The sequence below is a fragment of the Nasonia vitripennis genome, chromosome 1, assembly GCF_009193385.2.
Source record: "Nasonia vitripennis strain AsymCx chromosome 1, Nvit_psr_1.1, whole genome shotgun sequence".
Classification (NCBI taxonomy): domain Eukaryota; kingdom Metazoa; phylum Arthropoda; class Insecta; order Hymenoptera; family Pteromalidae; genus Nasonia; species Nasonia vitripennis.
In genome coordinates, this window is record NC_045757.1 from 34,766,267 (window position 1) to 34,787,311 (window position 21,045).

The following is a 21,045-nucleotide window of genomic DNA, read 5'->3' on the forward strand; positions in this document are numbered from 1 at the left end:
TCGCATTTACAAACGGTGATAGACAATGAATTGTTTATTTGCCGCCTGCAGCACATAGAGACAACATTGTGATTTATCCTTTATTAGTGTGAAGCGCAAAAGTAGGTTGAGCCTCGGCCATAAAATTGATACTAGCTCTACTTGCTTTCCCACACTGGCAATAACGCGGTTGCGCAATTTTACGGTACGTTATATATTTACACCAAGCTTCGCCACTGCCATTACTTATCAATAATCCCACTGCGAGAGACAGATCAATGTTATTACTCACAAATCTCGCTACTTTCTCGAAGCTTAGCCGACGTAAATACAAACGAGAATTTTCCCGCTCAGAGAGCTGATTTTTTTCGCCGAAAATCCGACACACGCGCGCCGCGACCCGATTTCGAGGCTCGATCGCCATTGCCAAACTGGATTACATAGTTTTTACACGCTGATTGTGCAATCGAAGAATTTTTTTTTTTTTTTTTTGCCGCTGCTGCATCTGCAATTTAATTAATGTCACGTATATCGGCCTCTCTTCTGCGCTTGTTATTCACCGGCGTCATTCCTGTAGACTACACGCTTGAAATATCAATTCCCATATACAGCACACACGGCTGGCTATTTGTGCCCCTATTTTCGCTTTGCCTCGATCGAACACGGCATTTGAATTTCGCTCCGAAAATAATTGTCCGCAATCTTCGATGCCTTCGAAAGATATTGAGCAAAAATTTGAATAGAGCGATAAAAATGCGATCGAATGAAGCATCTACTATATATATATTTCCGGCCTCGTTTCACCGTTGGTAAACATAGAAAAATGCTGCTGGGATTAAATCCTAGTCCTGTCGTTCGCTACACAGATAACGTTCGCATGCACGAACGCATTTTTTTATTCGTTCAACGCTTAATACTCTTTTAAAACTTAATATACGACCTGCAGCGCGTTGCAATAAATTGCTGTCCCATTTAGACGAAATATCAGGCTTGACTTTCGTTTTCCAACCGAATCAGAGTCGCGCGGCTTGCATAATTCGATTTTATTTATTTTTTATTCATTTTCAATTTCTATTATAGGAAAGTCAGGTAGCGGTAAATTTTTTGTCGATTTTCAAGAAACTGTCTCTCTCTCTCTCTCGCGTTCGAAAGTGTGCGCGCATTGACGAAATCCTTGATTTCCAGAGCGAAACCTCTATACTCGTGAACTAACTTGGACGTTATACAACCGCACTTTGTATCCAGGAATTGATCGTCGCGTCACTATTTAAAAAGTGAACGTCGACGAGAGGGAAATTAAGCGGTACTTGTTAATTTACGCATCAAAACAAGAAACGAGTAGGTCTCTGTTTTTTATTGACGCTGACGTCAGACTGTGGAGTGTTTAATTGTCGACCCTTTATAGGAGCGTATAGCAGAGTGGGCCCGAATGATCGAACCATTCGTTCGTTCGGCCGTACTCGTTTTTCTAATATTTTGACAAGGTTATATCGTGCCTCGGTATAATAGTCGTTATACAAAAGACCGTCTGCGGGTGCCAAGACCTCGTTACTATGTCATATTGTAGGTGATATCGAGAAAAGATAATCAATATACAGAGTGGAAAATTGAACGTGCACTCGAAACTGGAAATAGAAAATTTGTTCCGCTGACTAATCGCCGCACCCGAATTCGAGAACAAAAGATAAGCGCAGGTATGGTAGCGCAGTAGGAGATAAGCAAAGCACATACGCACACTTGACTTTTTACGTCGTATCATCAACCTGTCAACCCCCGACTGTTCTATGGATATTTATGGAAGAGAAACATTTTTCTCGCGATATATCGTAAGAGCATTTACGATAAACATCGCAACTATCGGCTTTCCCCATCGAGCGCCGTTTAAAATTGAATAAAATCGCAACGCTGTGAATATATAAATCGCGCATCGCAGCGATGCGCTTATCATCGCCGCAATTACGAACAGCGCCAGGGAGAGCGGCGCTCTCTCTCTGGAGTGATTCATTGAGCTCCAACGAGCAGTCAAGTAGATAAATTAATTACCCTCCACCTCTCGCTCTTCTTCAGCTTCTCTTCGCATCATCCCGATAAATGCAACACCCGACGAGCGTTTAACTCTTTCACACAGGTACACGCGCACACACATGTACACACACGCGTATATACGTATAGACGCATCAGCAGTTCTTATATACTTGTAGGTATACGTAATCGCGCGCGAAGAGAAAGAAAAGTGTCTCTCGTCGGTGCGCAGCTAAAGTTAGCCGCTCTCGCGCAGCCAACAGCCGGCTTGCGCACGTGTTCCAGACGAGTGCGTGTATATATATATATATACGTGAACGTCACACACGTATATCATTCCCCTCTCTCTCTTCTTCGAAATATACATACACACACACATATATATATATATAGATACACATCATCATCCTTCTGGCTTTTCCACGGAGCAGCGCCGCGAGCGCATTCTAATTCCTCTTCCGAGTTCCGATGCGACTCGCGAAGAGAGAGAGAAAGAGAGAAAGAGAGAGAGAGCGAGAGCCGTGTGTGCATCGCATCAGTCAAGAAGGAGGGAGAGAATGTGTGCTACAAGCTATACTTACGACTAGCCCGCCGCGTTGACGAAAAGCGTGCGAGACTACGTCGGTTAGTACAGTCGAGCCGCTAGTGTGTTGTGCCCACGTGTGCAGCTCGGGCTTCCATCAGAGCGCGCAGGCTGTAACAGGACAGTATTTATACACACACACACACCGCTAGATAGAAGGTAGGTATAATGGTGTTCGTACTTTTCGATCAAACGTCCGATCTATAATATACCTGTGTGTAATGTACTACCTCTTGCGCGACGAATTTCTCAGTAAACGTAGGTCGCGCGCGGATTCATACGGTAGGAAACAAGGACTCTGACGCATGTGTCTATACAGGATTTTTGTACGTTGTCGTGGGTATACCTATATATACTACGTATAAGAGAACACCAGACACAGGAGCTGTATAGAGAAAAGCGTGTAACATACGCAACGGCGCCAGGACAACGGGTGCGGAGCAAAGAGGGGGGTGGGTGCAGGACGTATATGTATAGGGGAGCAGACTACACATATAGACAGTGCAACATCTGCGGAGAATACGTATACTTATTAGAGTGGGGAGGGGGGGGGAGGCTGCTATAGACGGGCTCGCGCTTCGCACACGCACGTGTTTTTCGACACCCATACGCGCGCGAAAAACCGGCCGCCATGCGGGGAGTAATAAGCTTCGAGCAGCTCGCAGCATACATCTCCATTCGTTCGAAGAATCGTGTGCGCATGCATATCCAAGTAAAAGAGCAGCGTGTGTAAAACTCTCTCTACTCGGCAAGTGTGCGCGCACGCGCGACTGTCTCGAGTCGCGCCGGAGTAGGTATAGTGTACAACAAAAACGGCGAAAAGCTCGTGCGGCAGCGTTAGTTGTCGTTCGACGCGCGACTTTCGAACACCATCGATCGGCTCTTACTCGCTGTGCTGTGCGAGTCTAATACTAATCGTTTCGAGCGAATCTTCTCTCTTTGACACATAGCTATACGTAGAAGGCCGCGCAGCCTCCGCAGACTGCAGACTCTTGATAATCTTATCGCGGTGACAGTGGCTTTTACAACGTATATATATAGTACACGCACACACGCGCACGCACAACTGCAGATTTCAAGTGCAGCGCGCGCACACCGAGCAGTAATATATATATATATATATATATAAGTATAGGCGCGAGCGCGGGCCTTAGATAACGGCCGCGCGTGGTCGAGTTGGAACAAGCTTTTAGAGCGAGATCGTGGTCGGGAGAGTGCGGATAGCAGAAGACGTGTGTGCTCGCGAAGAAGAGCATCGCTGCGTGTGTGTCGGTGTGCACGCGTATCATAATTGCAGCAGCGGCTAATTTCTTAATTGCAGGACCGCCCACGCTCTCGTTTTGCCGCAATTGCGCCATCGATATATAGAGGGAAAAAATGCAGCCTCGCAGTCGGCTAACTGGCGGCTAACCGACAGCGCGTTGTTGTTGTTGTTGTTGTCGTTGACGATAAGGATATATATATATATATATATATCGCACGGACTGTACGTGCGCGCGTGCGTGCATAAATACATATAAACACACGCGTGCGTAGCTGTATAGAGTGCGATAAGAGAGAGGATCGCGAAGATGACGCACGAGAACGGAAAGCAGCAGCAGCAGAAGAAGGACGAGGAGGAGGAGGAGGAGGTGGAGCTGAGGTCCCTGGCCAGACGCACGAGGTTCCACGTAAACAGGGTCGACAGCATCGAGGGAAGGGCCAGCCTGCTGGGCGATCAGGAGACTAGAAAGTCCCTCAGGCACATGACCAGAGAGGCTCTGCCCAGGCTCGACAACTACCGCAACATTCTCAGTATCCAAGCGGCCCACAGGCCGAGTTTAGACGAGCTACACAACCCCACCCTCGACAAGGTTAGAGTGAATTTTTTCGCCCCATCAGCCGTGACCTAACTCGTTTCTTTATTTCTCCTATATGCTTTAAGCGTAGACTCGCGGTAGCCGCTTGTGTCTTTAATCTCGTTTGCGGAAGCTTATACGCGTTAATACCCAGGCTCGGCTCTCTCTCTCTCTCTCTCTTTTTCTTCAACTTCCTCGAACTCGAACCTCGCACGCGTGTGTACGGTATCGTTGCGAGGATCAGGGAATTTTCTTCTCCAGAAAAAGACTCGTGATCGCCGTGCGGGCGTATATAGAGAATTAAGAAGAAGAAGAAGAAGAAGAAGAAGCAACAGGTGTTCGCAGACGTCCAGAGTAGCTTATGTGTATACACGCCACATACACAGTCCGACGAAATTTAATAGAGCTCGCTCGCGCGCGCTGCAGCGAAGCTTAAGAGTCAGGGACGACGTGTGATACACGTAAAGTCATTACATTACGTAAATCGTTATTCCTCGTTATGGCCGGGGCCGACCCTTCATATTACTCTCGGCTAAATCGTCCTCTCTCAATACTATTGTCGCACGGCTGCTTTGAGAGAGAGAGAGAGAGAGAGAGAGAGAGAGAGACAGACGGATCACCTGTGTTCCCTGCACTCGTGCGCCTTTTTTTTTTTTTAGATATTGCCATTCTGGATAAATAATTCCCTCGCGTAGATTAGCCTGGCGCCGATGACGTGTTTTTCTCTCTCCGCGATGTGTGTACATTGAATTACATTCGGCCGACTGGTGGCTCTGTATATGACGGGAAATTTACGAAAGCGAGGATATGAGTTTTATATGCTTATGCTGATAAGTCCATAAGAATTCATGAATTTTTATCGGGCATATGCCGGGTTATTATTAGATGGAAAACGATCGTTTCGCCGCCGCCGCCGCCGCCGCGACACTGGGCAAATATTTCGCGCCCGCGACTATACGAGGACTCAATTATACGCGATTACGTCTGCAGCGCTATTTATTTTTTCGACGTCGCGCTCTAGAGATAGAGGCCGAGAACGTGCTCGCGGCGGAGATAAGTCTCTCGGGAGATTAATGGCTTTTCGCTCTCTCGCTTTGCTTTTCCACCTTCTCGGAAAATTAATTTTTCTAATCGAACGAATACGTGTGAGATATGCCATGACCCGGATTAAATTTGCCTTTTTTTTTTTTTCTTTCCAAAGAGCACAACATGCAACGTAGCGCCGACGAGCGACGACCTCCACACGAAGATGGCAGCAACTGGGGTGAAATTCGGCTGGATCCAAGGCGTCCTGATAAGATGTCTCCTGAATATATGGGGAGTCATGCTGTTCCTTCGACTCTCGTGGGTCGTCGCGCAAACCGGAGTCGGTAAGACGAGGCTGAATATTTCAAACGCTATTCGACTGCGCGAGTGGGATCGAATTTTTTACATCCTCTGAGGTATCCGATTTCAGGCGAAGCGATACTGCTCATCATGACGACGACCGTCGTCACGACGATAACGTCGCTGTCAATGTCTGCCATCAGTACGAACGGCTTGATTAAAGGAGGCGAGTATATACATTACTTTATGCAAAGTTCTCGCGTCGGAGGCGGAAGAGCTTAAAATTGATTGCCTACGTAATATAACAGGCGGAACGTACTACATGATATCGAGGTCCCTGGGTCCGGAATTCGGCGGCTCGATCGGCCTGATATTCTCACTGGCGAACGCGGTCGCTTGCGCCATGTACGTCGTTGGATTCTGCGAGAGCATGGTTGACTGCCTCAAGGCCTACGACGTCTGTATGTTCGGCTGTGACAGCAGAGATGTGCGAGTCATAGGTTGGTATTAAATTTTTTTTTTTTTTTGTACCACGATCGGCACGGCTGATAAGTAGCAACGTGCGTTGTTTGTTTTTTTCAGGGGTCATAACGATAGCCGTACTGCTGTTGATCGTGATGGTGGGCATGGAGTGGGAGGCGAAGGCACAAATGGGATTGCTGGTCATCCTGCTCGTGGCTATCGCCGATTTCTTGATCGGTGCGATCATTGGCCCCAAGAACGACGATGAGAAGGCCAAGGGTTTTATTGGATTCAATCGTGCGTGCGGATTGCTTTTTTTCTCTTGATCACGATATATGACGGGGCATGACGGTATATAGCGGATGTTTTGTTTATCGTTTCACAGCGAAACTCTTGGAGGAAAATTTCTACCCGGACTACAGGGCAAGCGAGGGCACCTCGCACAATTTCTTCTCGGTCTTCGCTATCTTCTTCCCCGCCGCCACTGGTATTCTGGCTGGTGCCAATATCTCCGGTGACTTGAAGGTGAATATCGATGATTTTTTTTTCTTGGCTCGCGTTTCAAGCTTCGTATTGCAATTTTCATCTCCTCGCAGGATCCGCAAACGGCGATACCGAAAGGCACACTCCTCGCCATCCTTATCACGACGTTGTCATACCTGTTGATGGCTCTTATTGTGGGCGCGACCGTGATGCGCGATGCCAGCGGCAACGCGGCCGACTTGGTAGCCAACGTCGTTAACGAAACCGCCAACTCGCTGCTCAACGACTCGGCGGTTAATTTCTTGCCGCCTGCGGCATCTGTTCTCAAGAATCTCACGGAATACGGCACTAACTTTAACTGCACTGTCGATGATGATCCCGTGACCGGATGCAAGTATGGCAGTCAAAATAGCTTTCAGGTGCGTTTTTTTTTTTCACTTTTGATAGTCAAAGTTGACGTTTAATCGATGATTAATTATGCGTGTTGTATGTGTGTAGGTCATAGAGCTAGTTTCGGCCTTTGGACCGTTCATTTACGCTGGATGCTTCGCGGCGACTTTGTCAAGTGCTCTAGCGTCGCTCGTGTCGGCTCCGAAAGTTTTTCAGGCTCTTTGTATGGACAAGCTCTACCCTGGAATCGACTGGTTTAGTGGCCAGGAGGGAAAGGAGCCCGTCAGAGGCTATCTGCTCACGTTCATCATAGCCATAGCTTTTATTCTTATAGGTCAGTTTATGAATCGTTAATGTTTTACGCGCTGCAATTTATCAAATTATTAACTTTTCTCGTTGAATGTTGCAGGCGAACTGAATGCCATAGCTCCGTTGATATCCAACTTTTTCTTGGCTGCCTACACGCTTGTCAATTTCAGTACTTTCCATGCTTCGTTTACCAAGCCTATCGGCTGGCGTCCTACTTTCAAGGTACGTTTTTAATTTCACTATTGCAGACATTCCCATTGTGAATGCTAACAAGCCATGATGTTGTTTTTAGTATTATAACATGTGGCTGAGTCTCGTCGGGTCGATTCTCTGCGTATCTGTGATGTTTTTGATTTCCTGGTGGACTGCGCTCATAACTCTCTCCGTCGTCTTGGCCTTGTATCTGGTGGTTTCTTACAGGAAACCCGGTAAGCGCTCGTAAATTTCGAAACCAAACATCTGGCCTTTAATTCTGTAATGACACACTTTTTTTGTTTAATTTCAGACGTTAATTGGGGATCGACGACACAAGCTCAAACCTACAACAACGCCTTGACGGCGGTGCAGCAATTAGATAGAGTAGAGGAGCACGTAAAAAATTACAGGCCTCAGATTCTCGTTTTAACGGGCAAGCCTAGTTCACGGTCGTCACTCCTCGATTTCGCACAACACATTACAAAGAATCAGAGTCTCTTAGTATGCGGGCATATTGTACAGGTGAACAACCGATTATCCGTCTTTGACACTTCGTTATCGGCATTGAATGTATTCAAATTCTTAACGGCCTTTGCAGAGTCCTCTGCCACACAAAACGAGAGCCATGATGCTTGCCAAGACAACGGCCTGGTTAAGGTCGAACAAAGTTAAAGCGTTTTACTCGCTCGTCGATGGTGCTTCCTACCAAGACGGTGCTACGTCGCTCATGCAGGCGTGTGGCCTCGGTAAGATGCGTCCCAATATTTTGCTCATGGGCTACAAACAGGACTGGTCCAGCTGCCCACGGGATAATCTAGTTTCGTACTTTAACGTCATGCAGTAAGTGGATGCCCTATTCAACGAAACTCATACTCGCATTCAAATTTGAAAAATGATTAAATTGCTCTTGTATCTTAAATATTCTAGTAAGGCTTTGGACATGCACATAGCCGTAGCTCTTTTGAGAATGAGCGAAGGTCTGGATTACGAGTTCTGCGACGAAGAGAATCAAGATTTGCAGAAAAAGCCAACTGCCAGACTCCCGCCTAACCAGAGTTTCTCGCAGCTGAGTCAGGGCAAGTCTCTTGATAATCTTGAAATTTAAAAACTTACTAAAAAGATTCACTTATTTATTACAGCAAGCAGTATTTCGGACGTATCGATGCCTGGCAGTCCGACGCCAAGACGAGGCAACAAAGTGATCAATGAAAGTCCGAATCCGAACAGCACACCGAAGAGCGACGAGGGAAAAGACAACCAGGGCAATGTAATCGGAATCCCTAAGGACGTATTCAATAGCCTCAGCAAGTTCCACAAGAAACAGAAGAAGGGTACGATCGACGTGTGGTGGCTGTACGACGACGGCGGCCTAACACTTTTACTGCCTTATATTATTAGCACTAGGCGAAACTGGTCGAGTTGCAAATTGCGAGTGTTTGCCTTGGCAAATAGAAACTCCGAGTTGGAATACGAACAGAGGAGGTAAGCTAATTTGGCTATAAATACTAGACTAAACATTGACAGAAAATCTTTAAGAGAATCGTGTGTATTTTTAGTATGGCGAGTCTCCTGTCTAAATTTCGCATAGATTACTCAGCACTTAAGGTGATTTCCGGAATCTCAAAGCCAGCACAAACGGAAACCGTCAACTTCTTCGACACTCTCATAGCCGATTTCATGGAAGACGAGAACGCAAGCAGCAACTCCAACGTTGACGAAGGTATACTTCCGCTATGTATGATTGTTCGGTATGATACCGGATGAGACATGGATTTTCATTTCGATGAATATTTACAGATAGCGTCATCAGAGAATCTGAACGATTAGCCATGAAAGAAAAGACGAATAGGCATTTACGCCTACGAGAATTGCTGCAGGAAAACTCAACGGACGCCAACCTCGTCGTCATGTATGTAATTTATTCTAACGAAAATATCGTTAACCCTGCCTGAAATTTTAACGACAACGTTAAAATTCTTTTTCAGGACTTTGCCTATGCCAAGGAAAGGAGCAGTCTCAGCGCCATTGTACATGGCCTGGCTGGAGGCGCTGACGCGCGACATGCCTCCTTTCCTGCTAGTCCGAGGAAATCACACATCCGTGCTGACCTTTTATTCGTGACGTGCTTATGTGTTTATATTATACAGATGGCAGCGTAGCGTCGACTAACTAAAACCCAACATTATTAAGATTTTAAATACTAACAAGTATTAGATAAAAATACGCTTTTTATAGATCCAAAAAGATATGGTCCGAATTATATTTAAAAAAAAAAAATTATTTATCAACTGACGCGTGCGTGTGACGTTGAACACCATCATCCATCCACGTGTGAGGATTCTTGTATTGTTATATTCGCCACAACCGTACGACAGTTTATACGAAACGCTTCGGAACTTGCAAGACTTATTACCACAAGAACGAGAGATCGCAGCGATTTCTCGCGCACTGTACAGATATCGTTTGGATGTGTCTCCAGATATATTTTTTTACTGTAGTCCTAAGGTGACCCTCCGTTTTATAAACTATCCAAAAGAGCAACAACTTTTTTTCAACCCTGAAAACAATCAAGTGACATCGGAACATTAAAAGAAAAGAATAGGATGCGCATACTTAATTAAATACGATGGAAATTTTAGGCTATATCTATTTTATTACAATTGCGCTTTGATATTTAATTGTACGACGTATTGTATCAATACGCTACTCTTAATAAGTTATGATTGTAACTGTATAACACTATTTTTAATAAAACACGAATGATCTAACCGCAAGAGTATATACATTACAAGTTAGTCACCCGCACATATGCATAAAATTACTCTCGCTCTCTAATATCTAGCGTGGAAATCTGAAACATTGTCAGCGACAGCGGAAGCGCGAGGCATTATTACTCGGGGCCATTGTTCGCCGCTATACGGACACATCACGTTTCGTTGATTGGATTTTCGAATGTCGCGCGCGCGCGACCTCGACTAAATTCTCTAAACTTCGGACCTTGCGGTTTTCAAGCCTTGAGCACCGCCTGCTCGGTATATACAATGCAGACTTATCTCTCGAAAAATCATTTTTGCCGACTCTCAGGTTTCTTTTTTGTTCCAGGAAATCGTCGGCACGCTTGATTTGCGCTGGAAATCGGTAGCTATAGTTTCTCGGCTCGTACTAGTCCACTTGTAATAACTAAAATTGAAACTCTGTACATCCGATTCGATAAAGAGAAAATACCGAAGCGATGCGTCTGCATGAAAAAAAAGTGGGGAACCGCCCCTGCAATTCCTATCATTATCCCGTTAACGTATCATTTTCCGAAATAAACCCAGCACGCGTGCACGCATACACTCCGCTCGTTCGGCTCTCCAGAGACATTCTTTACTCATCGCGCATCGCAGAGCCTCGCTCGCGAGGGGCGTCGATCGCTGCGGAATAACCCGAAAAAAAGGAAAGCAAGAATCTCTCTCCGGCACAACACACCCACCGCAGATATCGCATTCGAATAACTGATCCGGAGACTGAAAATATATAGCGTAGGTAAGACAGAGAGAGCGTGTGTGTGTGTGTGTGTATATATACTTGATGCAGGTGAGCCGCGCGCGAGCGAGAGATACAAAAGTTGCGCAGACGCAGGAGAGCACACAGTATAGGCTAAGATCGGAGCGAGGTCGCGACGACCTGCCAGGAGGCGCAGCGCTCGCCGCTCACTCGTCAGTACGTAGTGAGTAGTCGTTGGGTTCCGATCGTCGCTTTCTTATACATCTCGCAAGCACGGAGGAGAGTGTGTCTATCGCGATATTCCGCGCGCGTCGATCCTCGTTTCTATATCGTACGCAAGCGCGCGTTTGGGTGTGTGTGTGTGTGTGCCAGTGCGTGTGTGTGTGTATTGGTGAGCGAGACCAGGTATAGGATATGTGCGTCCGCCGCCGCTGAGAGGACAGGTCACGTCGTCATGGTAGCCCGGCCGCGTTGCTGCACCTGACTCTCGATCTGTACTCTTTTTAACCTGTGTGCATTAGCTATCGTATAACGAAAAACGAAGAGGGCACAACACGACCGTCACCGATGCAGCAGTTCGACGAATTTTTCCGTCGGGGGACAGTAGTGCTCGAAGCTGCGGAGGAATTATGCCCGCGAGGACAGTAACCACGGGCTCTCGCATTACTCGTCGCCGTCGTTGTTCACGGTAGGAGCAGCTCAGCCTTTCCTTTCACGAGTTTCACCTTGTTTGTGTACGTGTGTACGTGTGTATGTATAAGCGCTGCGCTGCGCGCCTTCAAAATCTCGCGAGGCTGTCTTAGATGTATATAATGCAGTTAGCTGCACTGCCCCGTATTCTCTCTCTCTCTCTCTCTATTTCGCAAAATCACGAAAAAACTCGAGCTCTTTCGCGGTACACTTATCTTACGCAGAAGCGCGCGCACGTGAATTTTATACGTTGTATCCTCGAGATAGTGGATAGTCTCTTTGTCAAGTCCAGCGCGATGAGTAAGACGCTGTCCGCGGCTATTGTTATTGATAAAGCGCGGCTTTAGCCAGTACATAAGTATTGTAATACGGCGCAGCTTTCACTTTATAAACTCCTTTGTAAGAAAACCGAGCAGCAACCCAAGCAGAGAGCGGGTTACGTCCTTCTCCATGGATTTACCAATCCCTCCGCGAGTGTATAGCTCTCTCTCTCTCTCTCTCTCTCTCTCTCTCTCTCTCTCTCTCTCTCTCTCTCTGCTCGTTTATACACCTCTAAAGTACGTGACTGAATTTTACCCTCGGACAAAAAGCAATTGCGGAGAGCTTAATCTTTTGATTGTCCCTTTGACTCGCGCGCGTGTGTGCGTGCGCGCGCTCGAGATCGCCTTAAAGAAAATAACGGTACAAGCGCGCGCTCATATGCGTGCATATGTGTACGTGTGTATGTACTGGACGGACATATCGCAAAGAATATGCATATACATATAGTTGTTCTCGCGCGCATCGGGCATATAACGCGAATAGTAGAAAAAGAGCGGCTATTACGATCGTGAATATTAAGCCTCCTAATGGGAAAATTGAACGTGTTCGAGTGCAATTTACGCGTCGTCGGCGATTAATCAACGCGTTACTTCATTTTTTTCTTTTCCCGACGTGTAATTGTTACACGACGTTATTACGCGTTTTGCGTATACACAATACGCGCGCGGTGAGAAAAAAATACATGCGTAAACAGTTTTTTCTTTCTCACACACATCTTCGGGGCGCATATAACATCGTGTGCGGGTGTATATATATACGATATAGCGCGTCGCCGGCTAATTCGCTCTCGGCGCGCGGAATCGATTGTCGCTTCTGCATAATTAATGCCTTTTTAATGCGCGACTATATACGCTGCACACACCTGTGTATAGACTAGGAAGTGCATTCGCGGGCTCTAAACTCTACAAGCGGAAACTTATTTCGGCGCACAAAAAAAGAGCGACTATTATACGGAAATCGATTACCGCGTTAAAATGCAAAGCAGCTCTGTCGGCTATAATTGAAAAATCCCGCGGAAAAGAAGGAGAAAAGCGCGCGAGCAGCCAAGCGATTCGTAAAAAAAGCGAACCTCTCTCAATTACATAATTGCGCGCGAAATCCGCTAAAACACTCGGGCTGCACTGGCTCGCGCGATTTTTCTTCGACTCCTACACAGCTTGTCCATACACGCGGATAGGAGCGCAACAAAGAAAATGTAAACGGGGAACGAGAGAGAGAGAGAAGCGGTGAAAAGACTTATTGTCCATCGCGCGCTGAAGTAATAACGTTAGAAAGTTGCTGCTGCGCTGACTCATCCACGGGGATGCCCCAGCGCGGAACGAGTCTCTTCGTGTGTTGTATACTCTGTGTACATGTACGGCTGACAAAAAACGACAACGACAACAAAAGGGAAAATTGGGTAACGCAAGCGAGCTAGAACAAAAAATGAAGTAACGAGGAGTCTCACACGCGGAAGCAGCTGATATATCGTCGACCCTGGAATAGTATTGGTATAGTATAGTTTACGCAAGAGAGAAGCCTACTAGCGCGCGTCGTCGGTCAGTTACGCAAAAATCCCCTTTCTAGACTCTCCCGCGCGAAAAAGTGCACGCGCGCGAGCCTTCGTCGACGATAACACACAAATGCATCGAGAGACCTCTGTGTGTGTGTGTGTGTGTGTGTGGGCGGATCGGATGCGTCATTAACGTGACGCGCTACGAACGCGTACAGCTGTTATATGCACTTCCTTAACTACTCTATTATACGATACATCGCTCCACTCGTCGATTGGCTTTGATTTCGATTTTTCACGCCGCGAGCTTGAAAATTGCGGAAACTTAATACACGGAGTCGAGGAAAAAAAAAAAATCACGAGGAAAACCTCGCGCCGAGGAGGGAGAGAAGATTTCATTATATCGTAGACGCGAATCTCGTCGTCGTCGTCGTCGTCGTCGTAAAACTTAATTTTGATAAAGGCTATAGCAAAGCGGCCTTATAAAACTGATAATGAACGTGTATAGCGCGCAGACACGGGCATGTGAAATATGCGTATACCTCTTACATATTGATGCTCCGCTGCGATAAGATAGCGACAGCTGTCTGTGCACTCGTACAATAGATCCTCCGCTAATTACGAAGCGCAATTACATGTAGAGAAGAACAAAAAATTAGTCCGAGTCGAGACGTCGATCGGAAAGAGTTAGCGCTATCAGGTATGGTGCTGTGCGTGTGTGTGTGCGTGTGCGCGATGGGGAAGAGAGAAAATACAGTTAGACACACTGCGCTATACGCACAGAGTCGAGTGTTGAGAGCAACGGAAACGTCTTCTTTGTTCATCGCGTTATATATACGATTTGATCGGTGACACTCATTGCGCTTTGTCATTGCGCCATCAAGACAATTTCATTGGGATCACGGACGCGTACATCGTCTGCCCCAGTATATATGCCGTGCGCGCGTATAATGTTTATATGCCGCCACTTTCACGCTACGGACTATAGCAGCACACATTCCGACAGGATAATAAGCGGCGAAGCTTTTCGGTCTGCTGTACTGCTTCCGCGTCTGTATAGTACTGAATATTTATTTCTGCCGAATGGGGGAGATAAATGACGGCCATAGTCAACCGTATATACGCGTGCCAGCCTCTCTCGAGCGTTTTCGGCGCTTAAAGTGATGGATGGGAGTTGGAGACTTCTTTTGACGCGATGGATTTATTTTTGTATCGAGCTAATGCTTATCTTTTTTCTCTCTCTCTCTCTCTCTCTCTCTCTTAATGATTGGGTTCGTTGCGCGCGCGAAAAGCAGGTCTGGGATTGAAAAGCAATTAAAGTAGGTCAAAAAATAAGAAGAGAGAGAAAAACGCGCGCTGTGTAGTTACGCTCAGCGGCGAGAGGATACGAGTTATTTCTCTCGTTATACTTTTTGCGAAAAATACGCTTCGTACACGGGCAATTTTACGAACCGTTTGGTAATTGTTTTGTATAAAGTATTTTATACGGTAGAAAAACGGTAAAAATATCGTTATTTTTTGCTTCCTGCTCTCGATGATAAATGTATTTATTCCACTAGGATCGATCCGTGTGTCGAGGAGAGAAAAAAGGCGCGATTATCATAATTTGAAATTCAATGTTTTCACATCGGAGTCGCGCGCGCGCGCGCGCTTCGCATTCGAAACGCTTAGCACTCGACACGTGAGCTACGTAGTTTCAAATACGCAATTACAAGTATGAGAATTTTTAAGACGCATAACGTCCGCTATTCTCTTTCAGTTGCAGACCATGGAAGAAGATCGAATAAACATCAAGGCTTCTCGGAGAAAACTGTCGGTGCGGACGATACTGTGTAAGTTGAAACATTCATCTTGACTTTTGAAAAACTCTGAATAACGTAACCTTGAAGCGCTATGCAAATCGAATCAGCAGAGCTGTAATTAAGACTAATCAAACGACACACGAGTCGCGCGCGCGCCTGTGCAGCAATTACGAGAGGCAAATTCCTCTATCGCTTCCCCAAACAAAGCTTAATCACTGCCGCACCTCTTCTCCACAGGCGTCTGTCTCCTATTGACACCGAGCATCGTCAGCTCGTCGTCGCAGGATGACGTCCACTCGAGAAAAGTCGTGGTGACCGAGGATCCGGGAGCAGCCTCGTCCTCCGAGCGCACCAGCAACGCCATCCCCGAAGCCGAGCAGAGCACTTCCGAGGTCCTCAAGAAGTACGGCTCGAAGAAGTCCGGCGACTCGGCGACGGACCAGCTGGAAAAGCCCTATCCTTACTACAAGTCGCAGGCCTCGAAGAAGCCCATCACCGGCGACGATGACATCCGGCAGGCCAAGCGGTCCGGTACTCCGGATGTGGGTATCAACGGTACCCTCGTCGTGTCCATCTCCGAGTCGTCGACCAGCAAAGCCGAGGAGGAGACGACGACGATAACGACCGAAGAGACGACTGAGACAGAGCTCACTACAACGGAACAGGTGACCACCGAGGCTGTAACGGAGATAGAGACGGAGACGACCGAGGAGAGCGTCACGACGACGTGCCAGCCGACCGAGACCACTCCGTTCGAGGATGATACTCAGGATGTCAACTGGTCAACCCTGGAGTCGACCACCACGCCGGTCGCTGAGACCACGCAGCGAGTTCCTTCTGTAAATACTCAGCCTAGCACTAATCCCACCTCCGCTACAGGTTAGTTCTTTTTTTTTTTCAAGGTGTGATTAAGAAACGTTCGTATGGGGATGGTTTGCTATACATTGTGTTACCTTGAGCAGAAAGAAGCACCGTGAACAGCAGTGCGCCTATCTCTAGCACAGTAGAAACTACTACGATGGTGTCGACCACGTCGCAGACTCAAGCGTCGACGACTCCGGCGACGATTACGACGACGTTGACGGAGTCGACAGTAGCGGCCACTTCGACTTCGACGGCACCAACGACCATTTTGACGAGTACTCAAGCTGAGGAAGTCAGTTCCGAGAGTACCGACGCCTTGATAACCAGTACGGAGTCGACCGCAACGATTGCGAACAACGAGGAATCGTCCACGACGCTCACCACGTGCGTAATTTTTTTCATTATCGAGTTACATCTCGGAGCTTCGTATTTAGATTTTGTCTGAAAAAGTTCATATCAAGGATGACTCACGGTTTCCGCTGTTTTCCACAGCGAAGGCCGTCTGCCAATAACGGCGACAGTGGCAACAACTACTACGCAAACAACGCCAGAAACAGTGGCCACGGTTGCAACTACTACTACTACGACAACCACCACCACCACTACCACAAGCACTACCACTACGACTGAATCACCAGAAGTTATTCCGGAATCCACGGTAACGACGCCGATGGCGACAACTTCGCCGCCCGCAACGACGCCAATGACGACCGCGAGAAAGGTGGCGAGCAGCCCAAAGTCTGAGAAACCGCTAGGGGCGACTACGACTACCACAACAACTACTACTACCACCACCGTGCCTCCGGAGACGTTCAGTTCCGCCAGCACTGTACAGGAAGACGCTCAGGAGAGGTCTACGACTGAAGCGATTCCTCCGACGCTGCCGACGGAAGACGTCACTCTGCTCATTAGGATCGTCTTCGAGGGCACCTGGCGCGACGTGTGCGAGAAGCTACCGGTACTGCGCAAGTCCCTGGCTAATTTGATCAACAGCAGCGATTTGGAAAAGTAATTTGTTGTCGTTATCTCATCTTCCCTTGAATTATGCGCTGAAATTCATTGAGTCATACACCGTTTTTGTGATTTCCAAAGAGACTAATGCATATCCGTTCTCTCTTGCGTCTTTTCTAGAGGATAACCAGCGAACTTACCCGCTAAAAGTTGTACGAGATTCCCGAACCCATGTCCTAAGAAATAATTGATTAGGAGCGTTACTCGATTTCCACGTGCGATGTCCCAGTAAAATATAATTATTACATTAGCTTCTTGTGCCGAATAAAGTTTATTTTCTCGAAAGTCGCGATTTCTCTTCTTTTTTATCATTGTAACACTGTAAAAGATAAATCGAACAAGCTTTCTTAATTGGTTAATAAGTTCTTTTCGACGTTCGAATAATTAGCATTGTTATCTATATTCCGACTGCTACTAGTATTTTCACTTCATTATTAATTTATTTATCGATTTACGTATGTTTCCGTATTACTGCAACACGTTTTACGCCTCGTAAAAGCAGTTTATCAGACGAAATTCCGAATCATGACCTAATGCAATTTGATATTGAATTTGTTTTATTGCAGGACTGTAACGCCAATGCAAATAATTTTCCATCAACCCCAGTGCTTCGATAATTTGACACCGGCATCCTTGATGTCGGAAATACCTCTCACCTCTGTGCTCGTTTACGTGGTCGACGAGAACGGCAGTTTTGACGTTACCCTGACAAAAAATTTGCCAAGCCTGTACGAGAACTCGCCTATTGATTTTCCCTTGACAGTGAGTTTTCCTGATATGCAGTTCCGTATAACGCAATCACTGCCTCGAGGATACCCTGAAATTGACGTGCCATTTGTCTTTTTTCAGGTTCACAGCTTTGTGCTAGTTCAGGAAGCGGACTCCGGGAACGCGATTGCCGTAGTGATTGTGTCGTGCGTCGCGTTCATTTGTCTCATTCTACTAGCCGGACTGCTTGTAAGTTGTCATTTATGTAATTTGAAAATTATCTTTATTTCAACGTGTAACAATAATTATAATGGCTTGTATTCTGTTGTTACTTCCAAGTTTATCATGAGGAAGCGGCAAGGTCGCTTTAATTACGGAGAACGCTGCCGGCCTGTGTCATTGGACGCTTACAGCCTGGACAGCGTGTCGGCCTACAACAGCGTGAGACGCAGCAAGAATGCGTTGAGGTGCTCGAAGCGCAGTTACGGCAATCCAACTTTCGAGGATTCCGTAAGTGTCATCGCTTTCACTTTTCATCAATTTTTATGAATAATTCGATTAAGAAAAAATACGTTGATCTTCGATTCAGAGCACCATTCCGACGCACCCGTTGAACTTCGCGGGGCTCTCTAGCTTTTGCAGCGACGAAAACGCAATTTCCGAGGAGTTTGCCAGCATCCCGCAGGTGTCGTCAAAAATTGACGAGTTGCCTCCGGGAGCCGAGCTGAAAAATCGATATGCCAACGTGATACCGCTACCGGAAACTCGGGTACCTTTACAGAGGCTGAATAATGACCCGCTTACTGAGTACATAAACGCTAGTTACATTCGGGTGAGTTTCAAAAAGGAAAGTTCAAAAGAGAAGCTCTAGAATAGTCAACGATGTTTACTAATGATGAATTATATGTACTCGCAGGGACCAAAAAATGCAAACAAGTATTACATTGGCTGCCAAGCACCGATGGAGAGCACAGTTTCCGACTTTTGGCGAATGATATGGGAACAACAGTGCAAAGTTATTATAATGCTAACAGACCTCGTTGAGAACGGGGTGGAAAAGTGCACAGAGTATATACCTCCGTTGGAGGTGAGCGACTGTCATCGGCTTTACGGTGATTACCAAGTAACGCTGAAAAAGCGAGAAGCCAAAGAAAAATATGCCATCTCGACGCTTCATTTAAAGGTATGATTGGAAAACACTAATGTTGAAACAAAAGCCGCGTCAAAGCCAACACTAAAGTTACAACGATTTTAATGTAGAATCTGGAGAACAATACATTCCGAGAAGTATTCCACATATGGTATCTGTGGCCGCCAAGCGGAACACCGACGGACGCCACAGGTCTGATAGCTGTTCTCCTGGAGGCAAGGGCTCTTCAGCGAGGAGCCGCGGGACCAATCGTAGTGCACTGTAGTCCTGGCACAGGACGTACTGGTACACTAATAGCTCTAGACTTGGGTATAAGACAGTATGAGATTACCCGGACGGTCGACGTCCCTAGAGTCGTCTACACCATTCGGAGGGACCGCGCCGGAGCTGTGCAAACACGAGAGCAGTATGCCTTTGTATACAAGGTATGTTGTTCATTATTCTTGATTTTATTTTCACGGTAAAATAACGAAGTACAAAATTGATGTATGATTATATATTTTTGCAGGGACTCAATCTTTACGCTAGCAAACTCGCTGGTGGTGTTATCGAATCAGCCTGAGTATATGATGATTAGAATAATACATGTTTTTTATCAACCAACTGAACGGCAAGTTTTTTACTTGCACAATCTATTGTGATATACTCTGCTCGAGTGCTAAAGTAGCTTGAGAACATTTTTGACTTTTTTGACTCGACGTCCTTTGTATGTTAGACAAATGAATATATAATATATACGTATCAAATACCAAGCCCTAGGCCCAGACCATGTACGATGCCTCCTTCATAACTATATAGCAATTAGATCTATAAGCAAACAAATGAAAGTAAAGAAGAAATCAATCAAGCACATTCCATCTATGATTCAGATTCATCTTTCACGTTGTATTCTCAATGTATATGTATACAACGCATTGGAAGTCACGTATTGTTTTAAATTTCGTGAACAATAAGCATGAGAATGTGAAAAAACCGTGACTCTTGTTTTTTGACATAGGCTGTTTGTAGAAAACGATATAGGCACTACATTTGTTACTGTTGTTGTTGTTTTGTTACAATTGTTGTACCAATAGTGTATCCAAACTCGCGATACATGGCTCTCTAATTTTGTAAATAATTATAACTATACATAGCATAATAACAATAATTAATAGACTCTAAAGAAATATTCCGGTACTAGTGAAATCACTATTCTGAAGAACATCGACCATTGCTAAAATTGATTTTATTTATTGTTATTTATTATTATAAAATCTAATTTAGAGCTGTTTGTCAAATAAACGAATAAATATCTAAATTTTGTACCAAGAAACGTTATTTTTATTTATTCACTCACAACTGGCATTATTATAAATAAACTGTAGGACGAGGTTTTACAATGAAATTGGCGACAACTTATTAATATTTGCAATATATTAAATTATTAATAATTTGATTAAATACAGTGTGATAGTTATTTCATTTTATGTTATATACAATTTTTAATCTTCATCTCTATTTCTTACACTGATTTTTTTTTTATATTTAAATACAACTTTTTCCTTCAGTTATGTGCGCACATAAACGTATACGCAAGTGACACTTGACTTACGTATATGTACGCACATTTGACAAATTTGTATTTGTATAAGTTTTTCAGACTTTAGGCAAATAACGTTAATAATACACATATGCACATAATGCATACCAAGCCTTGTACAGAGAGTTATTGTTTTCATCGATTCATTTAATTATTTATTTCTTTAATTATGTATTCATTTTTTGTCATTCATACTATTTCTTTTTTTGAACGTCATGATTAATAAAGTTAGTTACTTATGTAGGAATAATTAGTGTCAGTAACTGCGGTGCCTTCTCTCGTGCAATTTAACATTTTAAAATAATTTAAACATCAGCGTTTCAAATTCTGGGACATATAGCTTTAAAATGGC

General features: G+C 45.4%; 2 protein-coding genes across 7 annotated transcripts; both read left to right on the forward strand.

The window, feature by feature from the left end:
• Window positions 1-2,626: 2,626 nt before the first annotated feature.
• On the forward strand, window positions 2,627-10,321 carry LOC100123291 (bumetanide-sensitive sodium-(potassium)-chloride cotransporter). Of its 2 annotated transcripts, none has more exons than XM_008217208.4 (18): window positions 2,627-2,743; window positions 3,906-4,437; window positions 5,624-5,792; window positions 5,879-5,974; window positions 6,057-6,248; window positions 6,331-6,507; window positions 6,596-6,735; window positions 6,807-7,112; window positions 7,192-7,417; window positions 7,493-7,614; window positions 7,685-7,820; window positions 7,898-8,109; window positions 8,186-8,427; window positions 8,515-8,663; window positions 8,727-9,069; window positions 9,144-9,307; window positions 9,385-9,496; window positions 9,573-10,321. In XM_008217208.4, the coding sequence occupies exons 2-18, from the start codon at window positions 4,156-4,158 to the stop codon at window positions 9,706-9,708; spliced, it is 3,204 nt and encodes a 1,067-aa protein (XP_008215430.1). In that variant the 5' UTR covers window positions 2,627-2,743; window positions 3,906-4,155; the 3' UTR covers window positions 9,709-10,321. The 2 variants fall into 2 exon arrangements, with proteins under 2 accessions (XP_008215430.1, XP_003423952.1); XM_003423904.5 differs by having other exon boundaries at window positions 2,630-2,743; window positions 4,121-4,437.
• Window positions 10,322-11,236: 915 nt separating this feature from the next.
• Window positions 11,237-20,426, forward strand: LOC100123300 (mucin-5AC). Of its 5 annotated transcripts, none has more exons than XM_008217214.3 (12): window positions 11,237-11,299; window positions 15,339-15,411; window positions 15,619-16,260; window positions 16,344-16,629; window positions 16,738-17,253; window positions 17,823-18,018; window positions 18,106-18,213; window positions 18,304-18,474; window positions 18,554-18,796; window positions 18,881-19,147; window positions 19,225-19,539; window positions 19,623-20,426. In XM_008217214.3, the coding sequence occupies exons 2-12, from the start codon at window positions 15,348-15,350 to the stop codon at window positions 19,674-19,676; spliced, it is 2,862 nt and encodes a 953-aa protein (XP_008215436.1). In that variant the 5' UTR covers window positions 11,237-11,299; window positions 15,339-15,347; the 3' UTR covers window positions 19,677-20,426. The 5 variants fall into 5 exon arrangements, with proteins under 5 accessions (XP_008215436.1, XP_001606923.2, XP_016838011.1 ...); XM_001606873.5 differs by having other exon boundaries at window positions 11,289-11,764; XM_016982522.2 differs by having other exon boundaries at window positions 11,295-11,764; window positions 15,345-15,411.
• Window positions 20,427-21,045: the final 619 nt, after the last annotated feature.

Bases quoted from the DNA above. Each gene is read 5' to 3' on its own strand.
- LOC100123300 (XM_008217214.3), top strand. From the start codon at position 15,348: ATGGAAGAAGATCGAATAAACATCAAGGCTTCTCGGAGAAAACTGTCG. The intron at 18,019-18,105 runs GTGAGTTTTCCT...GTCTTTTTTCAG, and splicing joins CTATTGATTTTCCCTTGACA to GTTCACAGCTTTGTGCTAGT. The intron at 18,475-18,553 runs GTAAGTGTCATC...TCTTCGATTCAG, and splicing joins ATCCAACTTTCGAGGATTCC to AGCACCATTCCGACGCACCC.
- LOC100123291 (XM_008217208.4), top strand. From the start codon at position 4,156: ATGACGCACGAGAACGGAAAGCAGCAGCAGCAGAAGAAGGACGAGGAG. The intron at 6,736-6,806 runs GTGAATATCGAT...ATCTCCTCGCAG, and splicing joins ATATCTCCGGTGACTTGAAG to GATCCGCAAACGGCGATACC. The intron at 8,428-8,514 runs GTAAGTGGATGC...TAAATATTCTAG, and splicing joins TCGTACTTTAACGTCATGCA to TAAGGCTTTGGACATGCACA.